The sequence below is a fragment of the Natrix helvetica genome, assembly GCF_964273705.1.
Source record: "Natrix helvetica genome assembly, chromosome: Z".
In the NCBI taxonomy this organism is placed as follows: Eukaryota; Metazoa; Chordata; class Lepidosauria; order Squamata; family Natricidae; genus Natrix; species Natrix helvetica.
Genome location: NC_138554.1, coordinates 55,414,565 through 55,427,311, shown reverse-complemented (window position 1 = coordinate 55,427,311; position 12,747 = coordinate 55,414,565). Strand labels below are relative to the sequence as shown.

Genomic DNA, 12,747 nt, shown 5'->3' with positions numbered 1-12,747 from the left:
CTACGCCACTGATGCTGCCTCAAACTAAATATACTCTACAGGGATCTTGTATTCTCTGCCTTACCATGTTGGATTGGTACAACTTAATCTTTGAGAAATCAAATCAGACAGTCTTTCTATCCCAAAAATACTTGCAGTGGGCTTGATAAAATCTTGGGTAAACGTAAGCTGAGAATTTGGGATCAAAACATACAGAGTGTGCATATATAGAGAATGTTTGTAAAAACCAGAACATTGCTAATCCTAAGAGAACAGTGAATATTTGACAAAATTGTGAAAATTAACACTAACCATTAGATTATTATCCTTTAATACTTTACTATTATATTCATTCAGAATAATAAGAATGCATTTTGAATATGGGACTGAATACAGTATCTCAACTGTTCAACCTTCAACCCTCAGTGACTATTATTAAAAGAAATTCATTCTTTCTTTCTTTTTTACAAAGAGTTCATATTTCAAAACAGGCCTGTTTCATTGTTATTTACATTATTTTATTTCTAACATTTCCCATTTTTTCGTAATTCAAAACCATTCCAAACTAAATTCTGAATTTTGTAACATAAAATAAAAAGTAGTGATTTCTGTAGAGGGAAGAAGAACTGTTAATATAGCTCCTAACTATTTAAGGAGCTATAAACTATTAAAAGAGCTATTCCTTTAAAGTAATAGCAATTCCTGGTTATGTCACAAGAGATCGCAAGCAAATGACAATTTAATTGGGTGGCTCAATTATTTATAATTTGGTGTTCTCACTTAACTTTTTGTAATAACAATTTGTGTACATTTTGAATTCTCCTAAACTTGTTTTTTTTACAGTTGTTTGTATGTCTCATAGAATCACGTTGCATGAGATGGGCGGCCATATAAATATGATCAATAAATATATTAATAAATGAATAATAGCAGCCTTTGGAACAGAGTTTTTGAGGAAGGGATTATGTCTTCCTGTTGATTAATCAGGCTTTTTTATTTTTTGGTAGGGGAGCTCACATTGATGTTCGTAACAAGAAAGGAAATACTCCATTATGGCTTGCTGCAAATGGTGGTCATTTAGATGTTGTCCAGTTATTAGTACAAGCAGGAGCAGATGTAGATGCTGCTGATAATAGGAAAATAACTCCTCTAATGGCAGCCTTTCGAAAGGTAAACATTTTTTTAATCTTTATTTAACTGAAAATACAGGAAGTCCTTGACTTATAACAGTTTGTTTAGTGACCATTTGAAGTTACAACAGCACTGAAAAAAATGACACTTATAACCCTTGCAGCATCCCCATGGTCAGATGATGGTTGCAGTGTCCTGAGGTCATGTGATCCCCTTGTTTGACCTTCTGACAAGCAAAGTCAATGGGGAAGGCAGATTCATTTAACAGTTCAGTTAACAACTGTGGCAAGAAAGGTTGTAAAATAGGGCAAAACTGACTTAAATAGTTATTTATATAGTTATTTTATCGTGTGATGATGAGATGGACATTTATATAAATTTGAAAAATACTGAGTAGGAGCAAGTTTGTTGAAAAGTATAAATTTAAAAAATAGGCGGTATTGCCAATACAATCTTAATGTCTCACATCTGTTTGAGTTACATTGCACTTATTTTATAAACTGCTTATATGTTTCCAAATAAAAGCATCTAAAGCCTGGTTTATTATTTTGAAACAATAATATTTGAAACTTAAAATATATTTTAGTTGGATGGATACAGTTCAGAGTTGCCATAACTTTACAATTTTAAGAAACAATGTATTTGAACAGATGGATGTCACAATCCATATTCTACTGATAAAAGATTTCCATAGTTGTCTCCATTCATATTCCTATACTGGCAATCTCTAGTTATGCCAGGGTTTCATTCCAGGAAGTTTGTTTTGTTTACAACTTTAAACATAACCGTAATTTTAGATGTTAAATCTACCAGTATTTCATTTTTTCCTTTTCCATGTTTCTGTAAACGTAAGTACTGTTGTGTTTCCTTTGAAGCTAAATTTCAAACCTTTATTTTTGTTTAGGCTTTAGACTTAGACTACTCTATTGTCCCTTTGAATGTACACTAATTGGCATACATTAAAATGAAATTAAGTTGCATGCAGTCTTCAAGGGGTCTCCACCTCTGCTATAAACATAAACATGACAAGATAAATAAATAAATAAATACATACATACATACATACATAGATACATACATACATAATTATGCATGTACCCACATATATTATATGACACTTAGAAACAACACAGTTTATTGTATTAATTGAATAAAAAGATCCAGGAAAAGAGATCTTCTATTGGTTTTATGAATTTGCATGCATATATATTGTTTCTTACACTAGGTAAATGAGTTTGTAGCAGGAAGATGTTTTAGTGAACTGTTATATAATTTTAAAATTCATTTTTCATGTCTTTAAATATTCATCAATGCTAAAAATTTGTTTCTTAGGGTCATGTGAAAGTTGTACGCTATCTAGTGAAAGAAGTCAACCAATTTCCATCAGATTCTGAATGTATGCGATACATAGCAACAGTCACTGACAAGGTAAGAGTTATTTTTTTCTTTCAGATTCTTCAAAATATTAAACAAAATATATATTTTACTGTGGTATCTGAAAACTGTGCTCAGCTCAGTCCTAGCATTTTCTGTGGCCTTAGAGTTCTAATTCATTTATAGTTGTAGAATGTAATGTAAATAATAAGTAAAAATAAATAACAGTAAATAATAATTCATTGTATACACAAAATATAAGGATGTAGTATCTTGCCAAGTTCTGTTTCATATTTACCAACATAGCATGGTTTTTCTCTCCTCTTTCTTTCTTTCTTTCTTTCTTTCTTTCTTTCTTTCTTTCTTTCTTTCTTTCTTTCTTCTTTCTCTTTCTTTCTTTTTTTCTTCCTTTCCTCCTTCTTTGTCATTTGTTTCCCCCTTTTTTCCCTCTCTCATTCTCTCCCTTCATTTTCTCATTTCTCTTTTTCTTCCCTTTTCTCTCTCATTTCTCTCTCTCTCGCATGCACGCACGAGCAAGGATACCCTCTCCCACACACGAGCTTAGATACCCTTTGCAGGGGGATGGCCCTGGCAAACTCAGTACACCCACCCCAGGGATCAGGCTCAGACAAAGCTGGATTTCTTTCTCCAAAGACGCTCGCCTGTCAGCTGATCAACCTGCCCGCTCTGCACGCCTTTGCTGCACTTTGGCCGAGCCCGGCCGCTTGCTTGAGGATGGTATCCCTGTTCGTGTGCACCCTCCTGGCCCTGCAACAGATGTCCAGGGGATTGTGTGAGGAGGAGGGTCATCTTCGGGAAAGCTGCCATTGTGGCTCGTGCTTGCTCCTCAGCTGTGGGCCTGTCCCCCTATCTGTTGTACCCTCTTCCCGGATCCCATTCCCATCCCACCAGCCTTCATGTTAGCGAGGTTGGCGTTGACCACGGCCGGGTTGGACCAGTTTCTCGGGGCAGAGAGCAGGTTGCACAATCGGGTCTGCAGGGAGCCACATGAGAGGGATCAAAGAGCCACATGTAGCTCCGGAGCTGCGAGTTGCTGACACCCAAGTTGGGGTAATGAAACTTCTATAAGAAAATAAGCTCAGAGAGCACCAAGTATCAATGAAATATGTGCATATATTCTTTATCTTATAAAGATTACCTGAAAATTATATCATCAGTTAAGGTACTAAATTAACTTCTTTTCATTGGTTACTTGAATATTTTAACTTTCCCAAATCTTTGGAAAGCTTGTACCATGAACTCATTCCACTTCATGTCATCGTGTGCTGTATTGGTCAAATCATTGGTGCTCATTCCTCCTCTTTCTCCTTCTCCTTTCCTATTTTAGGAAATGTTGAAGAAGTGCCATCTATGTATAGAATCAATTGTTCAAGCCAAAGACAGACAGGCTGCAGAAGCAAACAAAAATGCAAGCATTCTTTTGGAAGAGTTGGATCTGGAAAAGGTAAGTAAACTCTTTTCTGAAAAGTTCGTATTTAGATTTGGAACAACTAACAGTGATAGAAATTGATTGCAGAGAATGAGCTGGTGGTCCACTTAGTTTGCCCTTTTAGTTTTTTGTTTGTTTTTGTTTATTTATTTATTTATTTATTTTTCTTATTTATGTATTTTTAATTTTTGTCGAAAAACAGACATATGTTTATCCCAAGCATGTTTAAACTCAGTAACTGATGATTGACCCACTATCTTCCCTGGAAGTTGGTTCCAAGCTTCCACTATTCTTTCTTTGAAGCAATATTTTCTTTACTTTGCATTACTTTATATTACTTTTGAACTGTCGCCCTGTCAGTTTGATGGTATGCCCTGTGTTATTGACTTTTGCTTAATATTGAAAATACGGCCTTCTAGAACCTTATGCATATTCTTAATATATTAAAAGGTTTTAGTCATGTTTCCCCCCCTCCCCTTTCCCTTCTGTCCTCCAGGCTGCACATATTCAGTTCCTCCAGTCTCTTCTGATACATTTTGTCCTCCTGACCTTGCACCATTTTTGTTGCCCATCTCTGGATTTGTTCAGTCTTATCAATAACTTTTTTATGGGAGGTCTTCAGGATATGAGATGGCATTCCAAATGAGGTCTAACTATATCCCTATGTAGCAGGATCAGGACCTCCTTTTTCCTGTTGCTGATCCCTCTAGCGATGCATCCCAGAATTGTGTTTGCCTTCACAACTGCCTGGCCACACTGTTAAACTCATTTTGCTCACCTGAACTATGAGCACACCTGAATCCTTTTCTTCTCTTGTTCTGTCTAACACTGTATTGGGGGTACAGTACAGAGGTTTCTTTTTCCCCACCTTAGAAACATTGAAGTGCAGTCTCCATATTTTTGACTGATTTTCCAGCAATGCCAAATCATTTCCATGTTACAAATACCCTCAGGAAAGTCAACTCTATTATACAACTTTATAATTATCAACAGCAGAAAAAAACAGACCTTACTTAGCCGCTCTTCTGTTTTATCACTTACAAGCACATGGGACAGAACAAGACCTATGACTGAGCCTTGTGCTATATCGCTAGTGAGTGGTCTCTGTTCAGATAGTGCCCCAAAACAATCACACACTTGGATCAATCCCTGAACCAACTTCCTATCCACTAGACCACTCAGTGGTGTACAATTTCTTTTTATGAGCTCATTATGTAGAATTGTATAAAATGCTTCACTAAAATCCAGATAAGCTATGTTCACAGCATCACCTTTATCCCAAAACAATTGTGACATAGTTTAAAAAGTCAATCAGATTAGTTTGATGAGGATCTATCCGTAGTAGAAGCATGATGCTTTGGTTACATCAAGTTATGCACTTGTAAATGATCATTAACTTCACTACTACAGGTGTTAAGCTCACTGGCCGATAATTTCCAGCTTCTTCCCTGACCCTCTTCTTGTGGATGGTTACAATATTAGTTGTTCATCAGTCCTTGGGAACTTCACCTATTAGAAGAAACCGATTAAACAGATCCATTAATCATCCAGTAAGCACACCTAGAAGATCCCTCAGAACTCTAGAATAAATACCATCTGGACCCATTACTTTATTAAGATTGAAGTGGGCTGGCTTACCTGCCATCTCCACCTCTAAAAATCCTGGAAAAGAATCTGCACTGCTAGGATTGGTATGATTTCCTCAGCCTGTTTTTGATACTGGCATCCACTTCTGAGAAGACTCTCTGCAGAAGTATTAGACAGTTTGCTATAGCTGGGCCTTCCTTAACATAAGAATGGTTTGCATTTATTTTAGTGATTGCAGAGGTTTTTTTTCCTTTTGTCTCTAATATACCTTAAAAGGGGGTTTATCTCTCTTTCTAATAGCTTTAGCCAGTTCATTCTCTTTCTGCGCTTTAGCACCACTCATAATTTGTATGGCTTCCCTCTGTAGGTTCTTATACAGCTCTCTATCCTCTACATTTCCAGTCTTGTATTTGCTACATGCTGATTTTTTTTCTCCTTTTACACAGTACTTATGCCGTAAAGCAGAGTGGGTTTTTTTTTCTTTTTTCTTTTGCTCTTACTAACATGCCTCATGTAGAAATAGTTGCCTTCAAGATGGCAGCATCTCCTGAGCACTGACTTCTGTCACTTTATGCCATCCTTCAAGTTTATGTTTTAGATAATCTCCCCTTTCTGTAAAATTTGTCTGCTTGAAGTCTAATACTTTAGTCTTATTGTATGTTTTAGTTTTAATGTCAAACCAAAGGCATTAGTGATCACTGGAACCTAGGTTTTTGATTCATCTCAACTTCTCGTATCTTATCCCCATTTGTCAAAACTAATATCGTCCTCTTTTGCTGAGCATTTTATTAAGTGTTTTAGAGAGGCACCGTTTAATGCTTCTAACATATCCCTGCTCCTGCTTGTAAGTGCAGTTGAGAAATTCCAGTTAATGTTAGGTATATTGAAGTTATGATTACATCCTCTTCCTTCATTGGCATTTCAGTTATTTTCTCAACCAGAATACTATCATTTTCTGAATATCTTGTACATGACACCATTTTTGATAACTGATCCTCTTTAAGCAAACCCAGAGGACTTCAAGTAGATCACATCTTTTGAATTAGGGTTGCTTTTGTGCCTTCTTTGACATAAATGGCAACTCCACACACCCCTTTTCCGTATAATATGTAACCTACTATACTTATATCTCAATTATTGGAATCCCTGAACCATGCCTTTGTAATTGTAATAAGATCCAAATTATACCTGTACATAACAACTGATAATTCACAAAGTTTAATGCCTAAACTCTTAGTACATATGTATAGCACATAATATCAAAAGCTTGATTTCTCTTAACAGCAGGCTTAATATTATTAACCACACAAACATCTATGTCAGAAACATTAACAGCGCTACTGGTTTTAAATTGCTGGGGACAGAAATGTTTTATATCAATTAGCTCTATCCCCATTATTCAGTTTAAATACTTCTCCAGAAAACCCCTGAATTTAATGCTAAGTAGCTCAATCTCTTTCTGCAAACCATCTATTTTATTCAGCTTTGCATCAGAACAACTGCAAACATCATGATTAACATAATAGTATACAATACAATACAATAGCAGAGTCGGAAGGGACCTTGGAGGTCTTCTAGTCCAACCCCCTGCCTAGGCAGGAAACCCTTTCCAGACAAAGGGCTATCCAACATCTTCTTAAAGACTTCCAGTGTTGGAGCATCCACAACTTTTGGAGGCAAGCTGTTCTAGACTTAGACTTATATACTGCTTCACAGTACTTTACATCCCTCTCTAAGCAGTTTTACAGAGTCAGCATAATGTCCCCAACAATCTGGGTCCTCATTTTACTGACATTGGAAGGATGAAGGGCTGAGTCAACCATGAATTAGTGAGATTTGAACTGCCAAACTTCCGGCAGCTGGTAGTCAGCAGAAATATGAACTCCACTATAGGTTGACCGTTTCTTTTTTGCTCGTTATATGCAGTTAAAACCTAAAAAAGTAAAACTACAGCTTATCTTACTAAGTTCCTGCCCAAAATTTCGAAAATCCTTCTATACAGAAAACACATCTTTTTTTGGACGGATCATTAATGCCAAGATGCACAATAACATCAATATCACAATCCTTACTATCATTCTTGACAATCTTAACAATGCGCCTTTTTTCTCTGCTGGCAGTAGCAACTCACATCCTTCAGTACCTCCACATCCTTTTCTAAATAGACATTTGTTATAGTTGAGTTACCAGCCAGAAGTTGACTTCTCTTTTTCGATATCCTACTTACCAGACATGGCTTATTTACAATACCTGATACAGATTTTCCCCTAGCCAGGTCATCTTTTTCCTCACAGAGTACAATTCCCTCCCCAGTTGAGTCATCAACATCACAAACGACTGAACCTGTTATCTTAGTATCCGTATTAAGTTCAGCAGGGACACTATACTTACTTTGCAGGGACATATCAAAAGCATCCTGTTTATGGTCCACATCTCTCACCCTGCCAGATTGCACAGTTGTCCATACTGCCTTACTTCTACATGGTCTTTGTAGATGCAAGTAGTTCGATAGAATCATCAGCTTGCGATCCGTAGGTTAGCAGAATGGCAGCCACGACGTATGACACATACCAGTTGAGTCAGCCACCTAATTTCAGCCAAAAGAGTACAAACTAAAGACACTGGATAAGCGATCTGTCCATGTAAACTAGTAATCTGCATACAAATAGATTAGTATCCAAACTTAAGTAACACAAAATATAGGTACAAAACAAATATTGCACTGAATTAAACCAGACTTTCTAAAAATAAAATTGAAACCTCACAAACACTTATCAAGGATGAACTACTTTTTCAAACTACTGATGATTTTAAAACTACACTTTTACTCAGATGCACACTTCTGGTCAGTTCTCAAAATTAATAACTTCACAGAGTATACTCAAAAAGTTCCTTATTTACCATACCGGCCTGCATTTTACACAGCTGTTTCCTTTTACCTAGGCTAATTGAGATATTCTCAACTCTGGCCAATAAACAATTGCCCCAGAACAACTACTACCAGCAACCCCAACCATTAAGCATTATAGAGTTAAGTTAAAGAAATCAGGAATATTTTCTAATTTACCTTAATCGGCTATTGGTGTTTTTAAAGCTATACTTGCTCAGATGTACACTTCTGGGCAAATGCTCTCAGAGTAAGTAATGGCATGTGGGCCAGTAGCTTGTTCTGTTGGGTGAAGTTCCAGTTCTCTGCAGCTCATTGTGAGCAATTCCTTGCTGTCCCAGCAATCCCTAGTGCTCTGCAAGTACAACCAGTGATTTAATTTTAACTAGCAGGCACCCTTAAAAATGTTACGAAAAAGCATGAATTTCTATCAACAAACATCAAGGTGCTGCCATCCAATCTAACTGTACCCTCTGACATTTATTACTCCCATTTCAGTTCTTTTTTCTGAAGACTTGTTTTGCATATTACCCCATTTCCCCAAAAATAAGACCTAGCTCGATTTTTCATGCTATTAGCAATATAAGTCCTACTCCAAGAATAAGCCCTAGTTAAGAGCATTATCAGTGGTGGGTGTGGCCATCTGATGTTGCTCACCTCATGGGGCGTCTATGAGGGTAGGAAAATTTCTTCACTCTCCTTACCTTCTTTTCTTCAAAAGCAATTGCCTCTTGGCTCTTTTGGCAACTGCAGAAGGCGCTGAAAAGGAAGAGGTAGTCTATTCTTCCCCAGATTGATTTCAGAAGCTGCCGCCATCACTGGCCAGGGCGCCTGACTGTTGGGCCTACTGGGGGACCGGTGGTGCCCGGGCGGGCTGCTCTTCAGCAGGGCTGATGGGCAGTGGCGCAAGCAGCTCCCTGCATTGTCCATGTAGCTGCTGTGTAACCTGTTGCTGCCCTGCCTGACCTCGGTTCTAGCTGCTGCCCTTGTGCCTGCTGGCCAAGATCTTATTGCTCCCTACCCTCCACCCACCCTGCCTGCTGTCCCTGCTGCTTCTGGGACACTTCTCAGTCGTGGCGGGCGCCCTACTGACCAACATGTGTGGCTGCTCTTATGCTGTGTTTATTGTGAAGCTTTGTGGCAAGGAAGGTCCACACTTTCTCCTTCCCTACTTTTTCAGCTTATCTATCTATCTCAGCATGCACACACCTAATTTGAATATTAGGCCTACATAATTAATCTATATTGATAATAATTGAAAGCTATTGAAATGGGTATACAGGTGTATGTTTCTTATTGTCTCTGTTTCAAGCTCTGTACCAGTATTAGCTGTTCAAAAAAGTTCTCTTTTTTGACAGTTCTTTTGAACACCTTTCTAATCTAATTTGTAGTTAAGGGAAGAAAGTAGACGATTAGCACTAGCTGCTAAAAGAGAGAAAAGAAAAGAAAAAAGAAGAAAGAAAAAGGAGGAGCAGAGGAGAAAGCTAGAAGAAATTGAGGCAAAAAACAAAGAAAATTGTGAATTACAAGCTGCTCAAGAAAAGGAAAAAAAACTAAAAGCTGAAGGTATATATTACAGCACTGTTCATGACTATTGTTGGGGTTGCTGGTATGGATGCCACATAAAGGCAGTTTGAAACAGCCAGGAAAACATCCGATTCCACAGGGTTCCTTTTACTTTTCCATCCCAAAATATTGGAGGCTTTATGAAGAATCTCATGAGATTTATCAATATCCACCTGCAGGAGTCTTCAAAGGCTACAGTGCTTATAGGCATTTTGAGACTTAAAGGCTTTAGAGGATGAAGAAGAGGATTTAGTGATCTGTATAAAGGAAGAAGGTGGTAACTGTAACATTAGAGTTATCATGCCTTTTGATTTAAAGCCTTTCAAAATATTGGACATCTACTCTTAAGATTAGTTAACTAACAAATCACTTATTTTAAATTAAATTCTATGATCCCCATTAAATTAAATCAATTATTAATTAATAAAGCTATTGATTTAAAGCAAACTCCATACTATAAATTTATAGAAATCTGATCAAAATATATATTCTTACCCTGTACCTTTTAGGTTTGTGCTTATAAATCATAAATATGTTATATGCATTTCTATTTTTCATAATTGAAAATATTAAAGTGATTTTTGCTAAGAACTGATGAAGAAAATTGCTTTTTGGAATTGTTCTTGAGATTAATATTAATAAAATCTAAAAACCCACTTGATAAATTAAGTGCATCTTTAAAATTCTTATGCACTTTTTAAAGAGATTTTGTTAATAGGACTTTTTGTATAGTAAAGGAAGCTTGTCCATTGATTCTCTAAATTCAGTTGTTTCCTCTGTAATTTGTAAATTAGGTTTGTGTTCATCCTCAGCTTTTAGAAGTGGAGCTTATGTTTATATGTTCACACATCAACTTACTTATTAATAAATATGTATTAGGAAACAAGATACTCTAATAGGATCTAAGGTCATAAATAATTTGCATAGAAATATGTGGACCAGTACTATGATAAATACTTCAGGAATGCTTGGGCTTTAATCATGTTGTTTTGTTTCTCAATTAGAAGAGCCAGGAGTCCCAACAGAACCCCCCAGTGCTACCACAACCACCACTATAGGTATATCTGCAACATGGACAACTTTGGCAAGTTCCCATGGGAAAAGGAATAATAATGTTACTACAAGCAATTCTAAGAGAAAAAGCAGGAAAAATAAAATGAACCAAGATACAGTTCAGATAATGTTTGATGATCAGCTTCCACTCTCCTACTCTCAATCAGAGAAAATAAATGGTGAATCGAAAAGCAGCAGTACAAGTGAAAGCGGTGACAGTGACAACATGAGAATTTCCAGCTGTAGTGATGAAAGCAGCAATAGTAATAACAGCCACAAAAGTGACAGCAATTCATCCACAGCAGTCAGTAATGATCAGAACAGCAAGAAGCAGCCAGCAGTGCTTGTTACATTCCCAAAAGAAGAGCGAAAACAAATGTCTAGCAAATCTCCACTCAAGTAAGGCTCTGTGGGTTTTATTGCCAAAACAATTGATAAATCTTAATTATGCTCTAAACTCTCTGAATTTTTTATTGGCTTGTATTTTCTTTCTCTTTAGTTCCTTTATTGATAGATAACGTGCAGTGTTTATTAAAATTATTCTGCTACCATTCTACCAAATAAACTAGGGATAGTGTAAGTGCATTCTCAGAATCCTAGAAAGAAGAAATGGTTTTCAACTTGGCAAAGAAGGGCCAGATGACATTTTAACCTTCAGTGAGATATCAGACAAATTATTCAGAAATTTGCAAGAGGTTGAAACAGTTCACAAAGACCCAGTCTTAGTGTGTACATTAACAAAGGAGGGATAGTTATAATTAAAACTGATTAGCAAGACTATGTGTGAACCCATCTTCTTCGAACAGATGATTAGTTAATGTAGAAGAAACATAATTAAGGATATAAAAAACATTACAAAGTGCTCATTGTTCTAGTCTAGAAAAGCCCCATGGGCTTCCCTTTGCCCACATAGAAACAAAAAGTATCCTGATAAATGTTACAAGTAGGTTAAAGCAGTGTTTGGATTCTAGATTTATTTCATGTATGTATCCATTTCAGGATTTCTGAGAGGAACCTTGAAGGAGCATATTTTCTAACAAACAATATCTTCATTCTAAAAGTAGAGTAGACAAGGTGACCTGTTGGGCTATCTTTGGGAGAAAAGTAGTGTAGTGTGATGTGATCAGAATGAATGTTATTTAGACTACATATATTTTTACTCACAACATCCCATGATCATCTAATAAGAGAATATGTCATAACTAGAAAAATAATTATAGTGGCCATTGAACTTTTATAATAAGTATTTGCTTACCTAAATAGATATAACCATAGATGGACAAATAAGCAGTGGGAGGAGTAGTGACTTCCGACTTCCTGCTGCTTTTCCCATTGATTTTGCTTGTGGGAAGAATTGTATATAAATTGTGCATCTCATTAAATGGAAATCATTGGTTTTGTTTTGACTCTTGAGTGCAAGCCATATTTCAATTTATAGGAAGCTTAAACAGAAAAATTTAAACTTGTTTATATTTTGTTTGCTGCTTCACCATAGCTGTAATATCCATTTTCCTATAGGTATAGAAACATTTGATTATTATTATTTTTAAATTGTTGTTAAATAAACATGTGCTTTGTAACTGAAAATCGGTCATTTTAATATGTCATAGATTTAAAGGGTTTGGATCCCAACATAATTAGAGAACACATCTGGATATCAGTAGGATATTTTGTTCTCTTTTATTATTTGTCTTTAATATTTATATGATAGAGATTAACA

At 36.3% G+C, this 12,747-nt stretch overlaps 1 protein-coding gene and 1 long non-coding RNA gene across 3 annotated transcripts in view; one reads left to right on the top strand and one right to left on the bottom strand.

Annotated features, from left to right (window-relative positions):
• ANKRD17 (ankyrin repeat domain 17) overlaps window positions 1-12,747 on the top strand; it is a 133,797-nt gene that overhangs the window by 107,398 nt on the left and 13,652 nt on the right. For both annotated transcript variants that reach the window (XM_081969767.1, XM_081969766.1), the window contains exons 22-26: window positions 987-1,149; window positions 2,443-2,538; window positions 3,833-3,949; window positions 9,800-9,974; window positions 10,979-11,426. In XM_081969767.1, coding sequence (XP_081825893.1) covers window positions 987-1,149; window positions 2,443-2,538; window positions 3,833-3,949; window positions 9,800-9,974; window positions 10,979-11,426 — 999 coding nt within the window. The remainder of the gene's footprint in view (window positions 1-986; window positions 1,150-2,442; window positions 2,539-3,832; window positions 3,950-9,799; window positions 9,975-10,978; window positions 11,427-12,747) is intronic.
• LOC309400957 overlaps window positions 3,976-12,747 on the bottom strand; it is a 30,825-nt gene continuing 22,053 nt past the window's right edge. Inside the window, exons 2-4 of the long non-coding RNA XR_014176735.1 lie at window positions 8,589-8,763; window positions 7,913-8,108; window positions 3,976-5,443 (exon numbers count right to left, since the gene is read on the bottom strand). This is a non-coding gene — a long non-coding RNA (uncharacterized lncRNA). The remainder of the gene's footprint in view (window positions 5,444-7,912; window positions 8,109-8,588; window positions 8,764-12,747) is intronic.